This window comes from Anas acuta, chromosome 1, assembly GCF_963932015.1.
Source record: "Anas acuta chromosome 1, bAnaAcu1.1, whole genome shotgun sequence".
Taxonomy (NCBI): Eukaryota; Metazoa; Chordata; class Aves; order Anseriformes; family Anatidae; genus Anas; species Anas acuta.
Genome location: NC_088979.1, coordinates 92,928,881 through 92,946,156, shown reverse-complemented (window position 1 = coordinate 92,946,156; position 17,276 = coordinate 92,928,881). Strand labels below are relative to the sequence as shown.

At 41.2% G+C, this 17,276-nt stretch overlaps 1 protein-coding gene across 2 annotated transcripts; it reads left to right on the top strand.

The window, feature by feature from the left end:
* Positions 1 to 513: 513 nt before the first annotated feature.
* Positions 514 to 15,807, top strand: ETS2 (ETS proto-oncogene 2, transcription factor). Of its 2 annotated transcripts, none has more exons than XM_068687989.1 (10): positions 514 to 929; positions 3,967 to 4,038; positions 6,993 to 7,113; positions 8,981 to 9,100; positions 9,527 to 9,727; positions 10,529 to 10,612; positions 11,435 to 11,677; positions 11,812 to 12,075; positions 12,781 to 12,899; positions 13,860 to 15,807. In XM_068687989.1, the coding sequence occupies exons 2-10, from the start codon at positions 3,967 to 3,969 to the stop codon at positions 14,073 to 14,075; spliced, it is 1,440 nt and encodes a 479-aa protein (XP_068544090.1). In that variant the 5' UTR covers positions 514 to 929; the 3' UTR covers positions 14,076 to 15,807. The 2 variants fall into 2 exon arrangements, with proteins under 2 accessions (XP_068544090.1, XP_068544099.1); XM_068687998.1 differs by lacking the exon at positions 514 to 929 and adding an exon at positions 3,292 to 3,315.
* The last annotated feature ends 1,469 nt before the right edge of the window (positions 15,808 to 17,276 follow it).

Sequence of the window (17,276 nt, the reverse complement as noted above, 5' to 3'; positions counted from 1 at the left end):
GAGCAAGCTTTTTAAAGGCAGTTCAGCTCCCTTGAGGGTCACCAGAAACCTAGAGGAGCACAGGGTGGAAGCGAGGGTGGATGCGCGGGGGCTGCTGCCCTCCCCGGGCTCGGGGTCTCACTTGGGCAGGGGAGGTGGCTGGGCACATCGGTGTTGATTCTCCCATCTTAGCATCTTGAGGCCGGGCGTTAATTAAACATGGAAAATGTCCGTGATGAGTTATCTGGTGTATAGCCTGTGGGGGGAGAATGTGTTTCTGGAATGACCCCAAACTGCCTTTTTTGCCTTCCCCAAACTGTGGGGGTCCCCTCCCACAACCCCCCATCCAGCACAGCCACCCATAGCACACCCCCCAGATCCCCAAAACCAGGGCACGACGACCTAACCTAGGCCTCCCCCGGCCTCCGCCCAGCTCCCCACCGCCCTGCCGGCGAGGGGGCCGGGCTCCGGGGGGCGGTCCCCCCGCCGCCACCGCCCCCTGCCCGCTGAAGAGCGCCGGGCAGGCCGGGCGGCGCGGCACAGCGCAGCGCAGCGCACACGGCTCCGAGCGGCGCCTCGGCACGGCTCGGCTCGGCTCGGCTCGGCAGCGCCCACGCAGCCGCCCGCCTCCCTCCTCCTTCCTCCCGCCCCCTTCCTCCTCCTCCTCCTCCTCCTCCTCCTCCTCCAGGACTCTCCGCTGGGATCAAGCCGGCGCTGCCTCCTCCTCCTCTTCCTCCTCCTCCGCTGTTGTTGTTGGCCGGCTCTGCCACATCGAGGATATTTTGGCTCCCGCAGCGAGGCAGCGCGCCTTCTTCATTCTCTCTCTCTCTTTTTTTTTTTTTTTTTTAATTATTTTTTTTTATTATTATTTAATTTTTTTTTTTTTTGGACCCTGCCGCCGAGGAGGGGGCGAAGCCGAGGAGCTGGCGAGCTCCGCGCTCGGGAGCCAGGTGAGCGGGGGGAATCCCAGGGGAGCCCCGGGCTGGGGTGGGGGGCTCCGGGCATCGCCCCCAGCCCGCACCCGGACCCGGACCCGGACCCGGGGGGTGATGGCGGCCGGCGCCGCCCGCGGCGGGGGAGGAGGGCTTGGCTTGGGGGGAGGCTGGCAGGAAGGGGTTAACGGGCAGAGGGTGTTCGAAAGGGACCCCAGAAACGCCGGGTCGGGTGAATTTCCCCCGTCGGAGTTTGGGTGCCGAAAGGGGGCTCCCCCCTCCCCCAGCAGCTGCAGGGGGTTGGGCAGAGGTGGGAAACGAGATCCTGCTGACAGGAGCCCGGTTATCCCTTTTGTTTGTTTGTTTGTAGGGTTCTGTTTGCTTGGTTTAGGGTTTTTCTATTTCTTTTTTTTTATTTTATTTTTAAGAAGTAAAAAAAAAAAAAAGCCGTGGAGGTGCTCTCACTGCAGGCACTAGCGTGGCTTAGGTCGCCCGGCTGGGATGGTTCCCAGCCCGCTCGGGCTGTGGGCGAGCACCCGGTTATTGCTGAGGAGAAGTTGATCAGAATTCAGGAGTATTAGTTAATAAGTGCCTGATCCTGTTGACCCTGTTCTGGTTCACCCGCTCGGCTCTGCGGGGGTGTTGAAGAAGGTGTCCTGCCAGTTAAACCAATTATAGCTGGCAAGATGCAGTCAGCAGCGGCGGAGGAGCTGGAAGCGAGGCCCAGGCACATCATGCCCTAGTGTCTTTTCTGGGCTCAAACTGCAGCTTTTGGAGTCCAGTGGGGAAAAAAAAAGGCTTTAACCCTTTCATCGTGAGAAGCTATGCTGCCTTCTCCGTCCTGATAGCTTGTTGCTGGTTGTGCTGCAGGGTGGGAAGCTGATGTGTGGCGAGCAAAGGCTATAGGAACCCATAATAACCTGAGAGATATGGTTAGAGTGTTACAAAACATGCTAGGATGTTCCTGGGTTGTTAGACCGAAGCTCTGATGCCTTTTTTCACAAGGTGTGTAGCGCACAGGGAAGGCCATGGAAACACGACGAGTTGGGTTAATGAGCAACGCCGAGTAATGAAGGCTTCTTGTGAACCCTCTCTTAGTGCCCGAAGTGTGTCCGAAGAAGCAAACAAACAAAAAGCCTGGAAGGAGGGAAAACCTTTTAATCAGTGGGAAAGTTCCCAACAGAATTCATGCAGAGGCCACGACTTCCAGGACTGCACCTGAAATTGTTAGAAATCCTGTTGGTAGCAATCACTGGGGATGAGATCTAAGATCACTGAAAATGTGCATAGTGGTTTCCCAAGTGCTTTCCCACTGGTAAGGCTTATAGGGATAAGTAGCTATATAACCACTGATTTCAGCGTCGAAACAGGGTATTAGAATTGGCCGTATGTTTGTTTGTTTTTAAAAAGCTCAGTTGAATGCAGGGGTAAACAGCTTAAACTGTGGGAAATGTAATGAAAATATTAGGATGCTTGCTGAGTGAGACTCACGCTGTGTAAAATTCTTTGGTGCTCAATGAGATGTGTAATTTAGTGCAAATATTTGTACATGCTATTTGAGGTAAAACCCATCATTCAGTAGGTTGCACTTTTGGGTAGCGTTAATGAAGTATAAGTTGACTGTTCTTTTTGTATCCAGTTAATTTGTTTTGGTGATAAGCCCCATACGTCTCGTAACAGTGAAGCTGAAATGGGCCTTTCAGATTGAGGACTCTTATTACTATTTTATTTTTTGTGATTGCATGTAGAGGAGGATGAAAAGGATCTGTCTTTAGCTGTTGGGTATTTTTCTTTTCCTCTGCTATACAGGCAGACTTTGAATTTGTCATTTTGGTGGGCTCTGCTTGTTTTGTTAAGCTCTCATTTGCCATCTTTTTCTGAGTTCAAGATTGTATTTTGATTTATTTTTTTCCTGTGTTAAAATGGCTGGAGAGAAATTGCTTGTAATTATTGCTATTCCCACAGAACTGTGATTATTTATATCCTCCGTGACTTTGCTTAAGTAGAGGTGCACACTTTCAGATAGTTTCTGTAAAACAAAATAGTTTAGCACAATGCTTTGTAGAAGGAAAATTGTTGAGACAACTTGCTGCGGTCTAGTCTGATAAGGGATCACTTACCGACACCTGAATTACAGCATCATGATAAACTTGAACAATGGTTGTAAAATTGGCTTTATTCCTTATGTTTGATCTCTCATAGGTCAGTAAAAGGATAAGAATCTTATCGTTCTACTCCTTGAGTCATATGTCTGAGAGCAAGTTATACAGGCCATGCACAATCCTTTTCCTGGTAACACAGGGAACGTGATACCTTTGACTTCAGTAGCTGTTGGTGGTCCTAGTTCCGTAAGAAGGACATCTTACGGCATGAACCCCTTAACTTAAACCTGAGCCTTCCAAAGGTGTGTAAATACACTGATCCCGTGTTTAGAAAATGGGCAGAATAATACTGTTTGGAGATGCTTTGCTTAGTGAAGGAAGCAGGATGATGGTACCTGGAGTTAGCTTCCAGAGGTAATTCATGAGAGGAGTGAGTAGGGTGGATGCCAGCCTGTAGCGTGGTGAGCACCCTGTTGTTTTTCTTCGGTACTTGAAAAGTCCGAGTGAATTGTGGCATGTAGGCATGAGTATAGTAAGCAAAGATAGTGCAAGGCTTAATGTTTAAGATAATGGGTGAAAAGTTAGAAAGTGACTCTAAGCAATAGGATGGACAAAAGACCTCTGTAGGTTTTTTTGAGTGTCTAATAAGATGAGGTACTAAAAGACCTCCCTTTGGGTATCACAAGCTAATCATCCTCTTGTGGCTTATATCACAAAACTCTTAATTCTGCTGATGCCTGGGAAAGGTCTTCCACTTAAAAGCTGTTCAAGCAAGATGAGAATTGTGCCTTGTGTAGTTGGGATGTGGGCAATGAAAAAGGCTTTGCCTGTACCTCACACAGAGGGCTGTTCTGCAGTCCGTGCTCAAGCAGTATGAGATGTAAAGATGCTTCTGTTAACTTGCTTCCTTCCTCAATAGCAATATACTTCATGTGACTCCTCTTGTTTTTCAGATGAGTGAATTTGGGATCAGAAACATGGATCAAGTAGCTCCCGTGTCGACCATGTACAGAGGAATGCTCAAGGTGAGTACTTGTGATCAAGCAGCTGTTTAAACCCCACTGTTCTCATCTCCTGGCTGGGGCATGTACTGTGTTTTTATTAATGCTAGCAAAGAGTTGTACAACCATGTTCAATGCTGAATGCATGTTCAAGTTTTAATAGCTTGATTGTGACCTGTAGATTTCTTCTAGGGTATTCCCACAGAGTTTGGTGGATATGAGCAAAGTGGAACTGAGGGAAACATAAATCTTACATCACTTGTCCTAAGGATTTGAAAATGAGAGGGTAGACAAGAGTTGAGCCCAAATTCATTGGAGATCATAGAAATTCAGTCTAAATAAAGGTTCCAGGGCTGGCAGTATGAGTGATCTTTATATAGCTAACTTGAGCAGATTGGCAGAGTGTTGTGCTGTTAGCTCTAGTTAAACCTCATTCTTCAAGACGATTGTATAAAAAAAGATTTTTCACTTACTGCATGCAACTATATGAAATGGCAGTCCAATACCTGTAAGAAACCAAAGTTAGTTATTCAATATATTTTATCCTTAGGTAAGCTGTGTTTATTATCTTGTTTGGAAAACAGCTTAAAAACTGAAGGCAAAGGATAATTAACCTATAACAACTCAGTCTGTTAAGTGCTTCTTACTTCCACGTTCACGCATGCTACTTTTCATCCCAGTATCACTTTTTTAATGCAGTATTAATTAATGTAAACCTCATAATAAGCACAGAAAGTGACTTCCTAATCTTTAACTTTGAAGAATGTCTGTGTATTAGTTTAAACACAGTTTTAGAATCAGTTAGTGAGACTTCAGTGTTCTGACTCCTGATACTTTGTCCCCTCTTCACTTTTGCTACTGCCGCAGCAGCAACAGGGTCCAAAAGAGATTCGCTCAACTTGATAGCTGTGTGCTCTTGAACACAGTAGTTGTGCTAAGCAGATTGTCAGTGTTGGTTGTCATGTAATTAATTAAAAATCAAGACCTGTATTCTAGTGCTTTGTAGCTGCTCTCACTTCTTTTTATTTTTTTTCCCTGTAATAATTACTGTTAATATATGTTGACAAAGCAAATAAAATGGTTGCATGAATGATAGGGCAAGCAGAATTTATTCTACATTGTTTTTCCTCTTGATTTACTATTAAAACAAGAACCTGCTTAAACATTAATTTAATCCTTTTTGAAATGTGAAACTAGTACAGTATAGATTTTACTCATTCACATGCCACAGCATTTTTTCCAGTGACTCAGGATAAGGGTCAGCTATTTACACAAAATGCAGGAGTTTCCAGATTATGTTGAAAGAACTTGCCCTTTCTTCTAGGTACTAGCGATGAGTCAGTGTTTTTTATCTAGTAATGTACCAAGAATTCTTTAATAACAATTGCCAAATATGTTAGTGTGTTGTTTCGTTCGGTTGTGAGGTTTTTCACGGGTTTGCTCTGACTCTTTCTGCTGGCTGTGGTTGGCACCTGAACTGACTGTATGCTATTTGTCTCCACTGGCCAGCTCTTAGTGGGGACTTCTGAATCCAGTTAACCCCTAGAGACATGATATTGTGTACTTTGTCAGCTTTTTCTTCTGTGGAATGCATGCTTTCATAATTAATGTAGTGGCATGCATTACAGCTTATTATAAAATACAAATAAAGGTTGATGGTCCTTAGTTTCTTGTTAGGGTTCGTATGAGGTACTGGGAAGGAGTAGCAAGAGCACCCAAGAGGCACCTAGTGCAAGAAAGACTCCAAGCCCCTCCAAACCTTGTAGGATACCAAAAGGAAAGTTAGGGAATGTGTGGAAATGTTAACACTTTCCTGCTATTGCAGAAACATCGTTCGGGTTGCTTTTGCTTTGCACCTGAATGCAGCCCTGAAATATCATTTTCAGTTTGGGCACTAACTGGCATACTGCTGCACGCTTAAAAAATAAAAGAAGCATTTGCAAGTTGCCTTAGTCTTCACCTCCCTGAGCTGTCATAAGTGTTGTAGCTTTCCTGAACAATATTCTGTCCTCAGGTGCTTTTGAGATCTCTGGGCGATTCTTATCCGTTTTTGCCTCTGGATGGTGCAGATACTGTTTCCTTATGACTAACAGACAAGTTGCATAAGTTGTTTTTAAAGTTATTTCCTCCTTTTTTTCACGTTTCCCTGCCTCCCCCACCAAACCCTTATGTGGCTGGAGAGACCCAGTGATTGTAGTCTGTTTTTAGCATATTTATTTGACACAAGTTAAGTATGCAAGTTAGGTTTTCAAAATGTACCAATATTTATAAGGCTGCTAATGCATCAGTAGAATTTGCTTTTATCTGGAACACTTTTATTACCCTCCTATTTATCCCTTTCTGTATAATTAAATTAGCTATTTCACTGAGCACTTGAAGACTGCAAAATGTAGTGGCTGGCAAATCCAGTAACTCAGAAGTATAAAAGTCCTCAAGTCCTGTAAAACTGCCTGTATAGCTTCAAGTAATGGGGTTCAGACTAAGGATTTGCTGTTAAATAAATTAAAAAAAAAAAAGTTGTATAAATCTGTTGTAGGTCTTTTCACTGCCAGTTGTTTTTTCCAATATTTAACAGTCCTGCCTCTGCCGTCACAAACTCAAGTGGGCAGTGAATTTGATGGGTTAAGGAAATGCTAGAATTTCTTCAAAGTGTATCTGGGAATACGCATGCATTCTCTATTGTTAAAAATCTCAATTACAGGAAAACTTAGAATATCCTTACTTTGCTTTACTGTGACTTGCAGAACATGCTATGTGATTAGTACTGTGGTCTGAGTGTTAGTTGTTTTGTATTAATGTACAAAAAGATAGGCTGTCTTTGTGTTTACATTTCAAAGGCACGAGTTAGTTGATTCAAGATAGTGGTTGTGCATGATCTGAATCTAGGAAACTGAATGCAACCACTTCCTAGCAATTGAGTTGATAGTGCTCCAGCAAAATGCTAACATTAAGGCTTTTATTTTTCTGTTGCTTTGCAGCGTCAGCCAGCGTTTGACACCTTTGATAGCACAAACTCCCTCTTTAGTGGATATTTTTTATCACTAAATGAAGATCAAACGCTTCAAGAAGTGCCAACAGGATTTGATTCTACTTCTTATGGTAAGTTTTACTTTGTTCCTTGGTCCAATCCAGAGATCAGAGAAAAATCTGTGGGGTCTAATTCATCCCTATACTCTTACAAGTGCTATGTAGATTTTCCTAAAAAGAAATGTGTTTAATTACACAGCCTTGTGTTTAGAGCCATGACTTTATCCGTGTGAGTTGCTCTGTTAGTTGTTGCAGTTCTCTGCATTGTAAAAGAATGGGATCTGGGATTCAGTAGTCTAAGGTAGATTGATAGTCTGTGGAAGAAGCCTTAGTTTTTAAAGCACAGCTCGTTTTAAGGCAGTTTAAAATATTTAATTTATAATACTTAAAATATTTTATTTTTTTAAGTATTGTGTATATTTAAACTTACAATTTAATTATGGTTGAGATGTTGCAAGTATTCTGCAAGCTCTTTTTTTTTCTTTTTGACCCTCTGGCATTAAATCCTAGAACAGTCCTTGTTTTTCTTTTTCCCTAGGGATTTGTTTTACTCCTAATCTTAAAGGGGAGGGGGGAAACAGGGGTGAGGATGTTTACAAGTCTTTTTTGTGTGTAAGATAGGACCTACCAATAGTTCTATACGAATCCTTGCCTAAACTCCTTTTACTAGCTTTTTTTCCCTCACAAAAAAGTCAGTATTTTATCTGATGCTGCCTTCATCTCCCATTGTAACATGAGATCCTAATCAGTTACCTGCTCTGGTCAGCAAAGAAAGTCTTAGCAGATATTGAGGATGGGTGTGGTTAAAAACAGAAGCTAAGCTTGTGGCTGGCAATGAGATCCACTTGCTGGGTCAAATGGAGCCTGTACATAGTCAGGACCCAGGAAGACAAGAAGAGCCACACACCTTCATGAACTGGCCTGAAGTCTGATAATTCACCACCTTTATATGCCTCGTCACCCTTACATGCCTCTCTCACAGCAGAGCTTTCAAGTGCTGCCTGTGTGCTAGTTTCCAGAGGCTCTCAGGTGTTCAGGGATGCAGGAGTGAGGTAGTTAAAGTGTTCTCAAATTGCCCCCTATCTTAACAGTGCCAATGACAAAACCAAATATGAGTAAAAGCTTTCCTAATCTGAAACATTTAGAGAGTCTAATTACTTTTATTGAGCTTATAAATTCTTTGTTCAGAGTAATATGAGACATCTTTCAGTGAAGATACTTCAGTAAGAAATGTGGAATGGATGCTAAATTTGTCCTTAAAATGTGATCTGTTTGCAAACATAAAGATCAGTTATGCAGATTAGTAATTTATGATGGCCTAGGATGATGCTGGTTTGGGATTTTATTGCATTACTTAGGCACTGGGAAACAGCTTGTGACCAGTCACTTGTTTGGTTCAGGTGACTGAGAAATGCATGGAAAGGTCAGAAACAGTTTGCTGGGACATGGCGTGGAATAGTGCAAGCTAGTTCTTAGTAACCCTAATGTCAGTGACTTAGATCTCAAACTAAATGAAGGCTGTCTAGAGTTAAAATAAAGAAGTCTGAGGTCAAATTAGAGGTGAGAAAATAGGAAAAAGCAGTCTCATTTCCTTTTTTTTTTTTTTAAAGGGTTCTAGTAAAAGTCCCTTGCAACAAAGTCATGCTGTATCTCTATTAAGAGTCAGTAAGGATCTATATGATGAAAACTAGTAAAGATTTAATTTATTGTGAAGTAATATTATCAACCCAGTACTGCAAAGACTTTCAGTATTGACAATATGTTAAGTCAGACTGGATGTTCTGAAAATGGATTTACCATGTTTGTTTCTGTTTTAAAATGCATAGTTTCTAGCATCCTGTTATTCTTCAAATATCGCAGCAAAGTCTTGTCACTTTTTTCACTGGCCTAAAAGCTAATGTATCTTCCTTTTTCCCTCCTCCCACTTTCTCTCTTTTAGAGTCCAACAACTGTGAATTGCCTCTGTTAACCCCGTGCAGTAAGGCTGTCATGAGTCAGGCCTTAAAAGATACTTTCAGTGGTTTCACAAAGGAACAGTGTCGGCTGGGAATCCCAAATAGTAAGTGTTTTCTATTTATTAGCGTTTTTTTTAATGCTAAGGAGGACGCTGAATAGCGGCTCTTTCAAAAGAGAAAGAATGATGTCAGTAGGAAATACAAGAATGGATCCTATGTGAATCTGGCACAGCTTGATTCAGAAAGACTAAACTTGCTGGTATTAAAAATGGGTGCCTGGAGATCTCATATTTTGGCAGCCTAAGAGAGACAACCAAGCTGAGGACATCTCTGATTAAAAGTGAATGCGGAAGGGAAAATAGAGGACTTCTTTTTAAATTCAAAAATAAATTAGTTCTGAAGCTTAGGCTTCAGAATGAAGTAACTTGTGGTTAACAATTTCTTTTATTCGCTGCCTTCTGATGAAGATTGTTTCAGAAGCTGACACAGGTCAGGAGTTCTCTAAATACCGGATCCTTTCTGTCTTACAGATCCCTGGCTGTGGACTGAGCAGCAGGTTTGCCAGTGGCTTTCTTGGGCTACCAATGAGTTTAGCTTGGCAAATGTGAACTTCCATCAGTTTCTTATGAGTGGCCAAGACCTTTGTAACCTGGGCAAGGAGCGCTTCTTGGAACTGGCACCTGACTATGTGGGTGATATTCTGTGGGAACACCTGGAGCAGATGATAAAAGGTAACTACAGAGACAGAAAGAAGTCTTTTGTTCTAAGGCTTCTCTGACAGACAGAAATAGGACTCTTTCAACACTTACTTCACTATGAAAGGTTTTTGTTACATGTGAAAAGTCAAGATTAAATTTAAAACTTGGTTAATAAAAGCATTATCAATAGTTGTATTATATCCTTTGCACACAAAGGACACGTGCAGGTATCTGCAGAAGCCATTCTGTGCTTAGACTGAGTATCTCTTGCAGTCAAGTTTTATTTAGAATAATCATTGAAATAAATGAGATTAGGATAAGGCTACTGCAGTACCTCATTTGCTAAAAATATATATATTCAACCAAAAGTTGGACAATGTGTTCACATCATTACAGGCATTTGGTTTTGTTTCTTCTTTGTAGTGTTTTGAGATTATTCAGTAAATGATTGTAAAGATGTCAAGGATTCCTAAGGCATCTTAAGTGAACACTAATGGTGTTGCTAAAACTCCATATGTGTTCTCTTGATATGGGAGTGTAATACTCTGTAGTTGCAATTGTTCAGGACTTTGACGTTATTTTTGTTTTATGCTAAAAATTCGATTTGTATGATGGTTTTCAAACCTACTAGAAGTTTTTTGTGTTTTGTGAGGTCTTTTGGTCATCTTTTTTGGTGGCTTTCTTATGAGAGAGAAAAGTTGAAGTACTTTAGTAATGAATATGTGAGTGGTGACCCCAAACTACTTGACTCAGAAACGTTTGTATTCAGAAACATTCTTCACAGGTTAGTTCTTTAAAATCATAAAACCAAGTTTTCTATTTTCTTCTTTCCAGACAGTCAAGAGAAGACACAAGATCAATATGTGGAGAACCCTCATCTCACCTCAGTTCCTCACTGGGTTAACAATAATTCCTTAAGTAAGTATTTTAAGAAATTTGACATTTTAGATATGGTATGTTTATTCTAAGCTTGTCACAGATCCCGGGGGGGTTGCTTTTTTTTTTTTTAAAAAAAAAAAAAGGTACCAGAATAGTTACTATGCTTCAGGAAAACACTTCAGTTGCTGCCATCTTCTTTCCTAGTATTGTTTAATTGTCATCTATTTCATATCAGAAATCTTTTGAAGAACAAGGGCTATGAAAAAACAAATTTCCTCTTTGAATGCCAAAGCCTACATCTGTGGAGCAGAGTGACCACACCCACCTCTATCAATCAGTCAAAAAGTAGCAGCAGGAGCTATGTTTAGGCCCTTTTGAAGACTGTAGAAGCGTAACAGAGCTGTTGACGGTGTATGGCACAACCATAGAGACGAAGTGCTCGTTCTCTCAGATTGTGTGATTGGTGTTGTTTTACTGAACCACAGTTTGATCTCTAGGTCAGCCTTATTACATCGCTTAATGATGAGGGCCTTCCTCAAAACCACTTAAGCTTCTCCAGCTTTTTCTGTAGCCCTGTAATTTCCTTGAAGAACAGACAATATACGTACTTGTGGTCTGAAGTTCAAGGTGGAGATGAACAGAATCTGATTTGGAGTCCAGTAGATGAGAATCTTCTAAGTGATGTCAGTAGCCTTTCCAGGAGCTCTATACATCTAACACCACTCAGACAGATTTTTTTTATGGGAAAACTACTACTTAGTGTTATAGCTCTAGTGGGGTGCTTGAGGTGTGTTGGTTTGTTCAAGGTACTGTGGAGAAAACCACTTAATTCATTCTCTTTTATGTTTTTTTTTCCTTCAGCTGTTAATGTGGATCAGACCCCTTACGGAATGCAAATGCCTGGATACCCTAAAGCTCTCAGTTATCCCAAACCCAGTCTCCTGAGTGACGTCTGCCAGACTTCCACGGGACCAAATCTCCTCAATCCAGAACAAGAGTTTTCATTGTTTCCTAAAACCCAAGTAGATGCAGTTGGGGTCAACTACTGTGCAGTAAATCAAGATTTCACAAGAAGCAATCTGAACTTGCTGATAGATAATTCTGGTGAGTTACCATCCATATAATAATGAATCCAAAACCATACCCTATATATCTTTCCCTCCCTTGCTTTGTTTATACATACAAGCTAGAAAAGGGAGGAAAAAACACACTTTCCTCTTTCTTTTTTCCTTATGAAGGTAAACTTAGAGAACACGAATCTAGCGACAGTGGTGCAGAAAGTTACGAAAGCTCAGATTCAATGCTGCAGTCCTGGAACAGCCAGTCATCACTAGTGGATTTACAGCGTGTGCCATCCTATGAGAGTTTTGAAGATGACTGTAGCCAGTCCTTGTGTCTGAACAAACCTACAATGTCTTTCAAAGACTATATTCAAGACAGAAGTGATCCTGTAGAGCAAGGGAAACCAGTTATACCAGCAGCAATTCTAGCTGGCTTTACTGGTAAGTGGTGAAGCAAAATGGTCACTCCTCTTCTTATGTAACATATTTATTCTCTATAAGTGTGTCTGTGCTGATAAAGGTGTGTAGTATCACAGTATGTCTTACAAGGTGGTGAGAGACCACTACTCATGAGGAGATTCAATTCTAAATGTTTATAAGGAAAGTACCCTAGGACTTTCCATCTAAAGTAAGAACACAGGTACATCGGAATGCTGTAGAACTCAAATGTACTTTCTAATCTGTTGAAATGAGGTAAACTTTTTAAGTGTTCCTCAGTTCTGAGTTTCTGCAGGTGTTGGCTTACTTATGAGGACCTTGTTCCTGTAGTCCTTGTTGAAATCAGAATTTTCCTATAGAAAGTCTGACAAGACAAAGGCTTCAGGACAGGACATAAGGGCTGACTTGCAGCTGCTGCAAAGTGGGAGGGAGGGGTAAAGAATCTGTATAACGAAGGGAAGCCATAGGTTGCATCAGATCCTGTGTTTCTATGACAAAGCTGACGTTTTAATTTCAACATGTCTATGAGCAGATTTGTGTTACAGAGGGAAATTTTAATTAGGCTTCTTTCTAAAACTTAAAAACAAAAAAAAATGGAGCAATAGTAAGACTTATTCTGTGGTATGAGTATGGTTGCAAATATTGACTGTGATAAGAGCTGTCCGAAATACTAATTGTGGCTTCTCCCCACCCCTGCTCTCTTAACAGGCAGTGGACCTATACAGCTATGGCAATTCCTGCTGGAGTTACTGACTGACAAATCCTGCCAGTCCTTTATTAGTTGGACTGGAGACGGATGGGAATTTAAACTTGCTGACCCAGATGAGGTATGTGGTTAATTGCAGTCTACAAAAAGATTTAGGGTCTGATCCACCATCTGTGGGCCTCATCTTGAACATAAAGCATTTGCAAGATCAGACACTTGCTGAAGTCTCTTCATCTGCAAATGCTTTACTGTGTGGTCAGGATGCTGTGGGATGCTCCCCCTCCCCCTGGAATAGCAGCATTTGCTTGCAGTTATGAGAACTCATTGTATAGTTCAAAACTTAAAAGTAACATACAAAGTTAGCTGTTTCAACAGGGTAAGCAATACTGTAGATTAACTTACTTAATGTAACTGAATCAGCAGTGTCTGGGATTGCACAAAGAGGAGTGGAAAAGGCATCTGAGGTATCTCAGGTCATTTAGATAAACGGCAGATATGGTAGAGCTGCTTTTTAAATTTGTTAGAAACTTAAAGCATTGGTATTAAAAATAAAGAGAATACACTTTCATTTTCCAATTACTGTTATCAGTGGCAAAGTTCATGTGTTAAGAGACATATCAAGTCCACTGAAGCCCTCTTTTTTTCTTTTTTTTTTATACTTAAAATAGGGGAAAGGAGGGGGGAATCCTCAACTCCAAGGGACTTCTTATAATTCAACTTCCATTTAAAAAGCTGTTCTGTGCTGCTAAATAGCAAATGAACTCTTAAACTGTGTCTCCTGTCAAAGAAGAAACTATATTTCACTTAAGCTTGATCTCCGTAAACACATTTGGGCCCATCCCCTGCCAAGAGGTGTCCTTTTCACTTCCACTTTGTCATGCTCACCTTAGTCAAGCTACAGCTGGCGGCTGTCTTGGAGTTTGTCCACTCACCAACTCTTGTGCTGTCCACGCTTGGGACATCCAAGTAGATAAATGCCTTCTCAGTCAGAGCATTTTTAGTAGCTACATTTATTCGCCACTAACAGAAAGAACATGTCTTGAACAAATCCTTTACATTTGCTTTCTTTTTGGACTGGCAGGTGGCACGGAGGTGGGGAAGAAGAAAAAACAAGCCAAAAATGAACTATGAGAAACTCAGCCGAGGGCTACGCTACTATTATGACAAGAACATCATCCACAAGACATCAGGGAAGCGATATGTGTACCGCTTCGTGTGTGACCTGCAGAACTTGCTGGGGTACACGGCAGAGGAGCTGCACGCGATGCTGGGGGTGCAGCCAGACACCGAGGACTGAGCCCGATTGCTTGGTGCCATGCCGGTGGAGACCCAGCATTGGGACTGTGACCAGGAGCCATCTGCAGTCAGTTCTAACGGCTGTTCAGATGGGTGCAACGGTGGTGAAATAAGGACCTTGACTGATTTTTTTTTGTAACCAGCAGAAGTTGGAAGGAAGTGGCCTTATTTCATCAGTGGCTTCAGTTGTTGCTGTGTCATGCACTTGAGCAGCATGGATGTTGGCACAGATCGCAGCTCTGTCATGAAGACACAGAAATGCTCTGGGCTTGAGCATTTCAACTACCTGTACTGCCACATAAAGTGTTTCGGCTACTTAACACTGCCATATGATGGGTTGGCTTTGAAACCAAAGGTTGGATGAGGAAACCAGTGATGCAGCGGAACCATTGCTCAGATTCTTTTTTTAACATACAGTCATCCTTGCTTCCATCTTATATCATGCAGTTTATTTAAGAAGTATATAATTTATTTTAAATGAGCAGTAAGAAGAATATTAATGTGTTCTCAAGCACGTTTTATTATTATTACTTCAGAAATGTGCTGCAGGTACATCAACAACACTCTGTGTCCAAAACCAGATGTAGCAACTGTTTAAAAAAAAAAAACACCCTTTTTAAGAAGGGAAGGAAAATCATACCATTTCAATATCCAGTTTTGTATATATTCTGTGATTATTTTTTTTTGAAACTCTGTAATGTTCCTATTTAACAGATATTGTATAGTGTAAATTAAACTAATTGTATGTGTGTTTTGAAATAGGATGAATGTAAACTTATCAAATGGCTATTTCATGTTTGTCTAGGTTATACAACCTTCTGCAAATATTTAATTGGCCTAAGAGACAACATACATACTCAGTATGCATGCATATGGTATGCCTATGATATGAAATGTATGGGGGGAGGGGGGGAGGACTGGCACAGTATTTTGCCAAGACTGAAGTTGGCAATTCTTTGTGCATTTTGGCATTTTTACAAGAAACTAATATAATGTTCTGGGACATTAAGGGCCTATTTGTGGTTTCTTCTTTATCTGAAAAACAAAAATATGGATAAAATTACCTTTTTTCATTTATAAATGGCATATGTTTTTCAACTTCTATGCATGTCCTTTAAACAAAATTTATATACAAGCCTTATTTTTTCAGTTGACTTGTCTTCTTCCTGCAGTTTATCCTGTATGATGAAAATATGAATTCTATTTTTGGAAATAACTGTGACTCCTTTTCAAAGATCAGGAGGGATTTATGTAGCAGCTATTTTTACTGCACAAAAAATACACAATTCACTGGAAAAATGTACTTTGTAAGAAAGCTTTATTTTTTATCTGAGCTTGATGTACATTTAAATGTGTTGTACAATGTGAGAGGTTTAAAAACAAGTCCTTATTAAAAACCTCTTGAACAGGAAAGAAAAAGAGCTTGTGCTTTTTTAACACGAAGTTTCAGAGTGTAAGGGAAGGGGGAGGAATATCCCTGAAATAAACCTCTGCAGGGGTGTAAGGGGGGGAAAAAAGTGGCTGTAGAAAGCTTGTTAGAGGAAATTCTGCAAGATTGGTAGGCTAATGGCCGTGAACTAAACTAAATAGATGCCAGTGCTCTGTGTTTAGATATAAATTAGAAGCTAATGCCTTTGTTCCATGCCTTTGAAAGAAAACTGGCATTTCAAATTGTATTGTGTACTAATATGTAACTATGGGTAAATACAGGGAAGAGCAGAGGTGTGTTAAGACTGCTTGTGCTTGAACTGCTCCTGATTTTATTGCAGACAGTGAGCCTATTGTTGTAATTATCTTCATCTCATACTCCTCTCTGTCCCTACACATTATATTTCAGAAGTTTTTTGGTTTTTTTGAAATGCACTTTTAAAAAAAAAAAGTACTTCCTCTAGGTTTCTTAATCTTTCTCTAAGTGTGGCCATGCCTTGATCTTGCTTTCAGTACTGTCACCCTGGTTTAGCAGTATGTTAAAGATCTGAAGAAAAGGGTGGGTAACTCTTCTAAGAATGCGCCTTTCTAAATGGCTGGAGCTGAAAGGGTATGTCTGCATCTTGTACCACACCACAGCCCCGGTCTTCTAAGTTTGCAGAGATCATCCTTTAGTCTTACTTTTCATGGTCCCTGTGGAGGAAAAGAAGCCACCCACATCCTTCCTCCCTTCACCCCAAGCACTGCTGCAGGCCTACATGCAACCCAGCGGGTGTTGGCCATGGAGGGTTTCATGCTAAGGGTGAAAAGGATGTAAGGGCTATAGAGAGATTTGCATGGGCTGAGCCAGAAAGTGGTAAGAAGAGAAAACAAAAGCAACAAACAAAACCCACAAGTTTCCCTGGGTTTGAGGGAACTGTCCTAAAAAGACTGTTAACTTTAAGCTACTTGAATGACCTGCTTTGAGACGTGGCCCTATTGAGGGGAGATAGCTGATTTTGGAAGAAATCATCTATAGTCTGTAATTGTTTGTTTCCCCTGGGTGTCTTTCTCTCATGTTGGCTACAAAACCTTATTCGTTCCCTCAATCTGTAGAAGTTCCATTTTCAGTCTGTTCTTCCTAAACTCAGGCCCATTTTTTTTGTTCAGACCAAAAGCGTGTTTGTCTCTGGTTTGCATGATCAATGATAGCTTAAACCTAGGTACTAAAGGGAGGTTGCTTGTTTTTATTGCTCAGTAGAAACAGACATTTCATGATAGCAGAAGCAACCAAGTATCCTGACACACAGTCTTCAGTAGCAAAACCTGGTATCCTGCACTGGGTTGGGTCAATGCAGTGGTACAAGCTGTAACCCAGTGTGACCCAGAAGACAATTATTAAAGGATATTTGCTCACAGTGCACACAGAAAACACTGCTTTGTTTTCTCAGCCACCCAGCATCAAAGAAGCTGTTGAAAGTCTGGCTAAATTCTTTACCTTCTTCAGGACATGCCTCCCTGCCCTTCCAGCTGCCAGCTTTCCTCATGAGACACCAGTCAAAATAAAGTGTTGCAGTTGGCACCTACCCATAGCTGGCATGTCACCTCTAATAACAACGTTATTAGAGGACTTCAAAGCACTCTTTGCTTTTTTTTTTTTTTTCTTTTATATATATATATGTATAAACCAATTTTAAATAAAACAATACCTCTGGGTTGGGAAATCTGTGAGCCACAAGGGCTTGATCTCCAGGAGGCTATTTTGGGAAACATCTGTCTACTGTGCCCTATTCAT

What these genes read in the sequence shown, in the direction of transcription:
- ETS2 (XM_068687989.1), top strand. Translation starts at nt 3,967, where the DNA reads ATGAGTGAATTTGGGATCAGAAACATGGATCAAGTAGCTCCCGTGTCG. An exon ending in TGTACAGAGGAATGCTCAAG is followed by an intron (nt 4,039 to 6,992) that starts GTGAGTACTTGT and finishes GTTGCTTTGCAG; the next exon opens with CGTCAGCCAGCGTTTGACAC. An exon ending in ATTTGATTCTACTTCTTATG is followed by an intron (nt 7,114 to 8,980) that starts GTAAGTTTTACT and finishes TCTCTCTTTTAG; the next exon opens with AGTCCAACAACTGTGAATTG.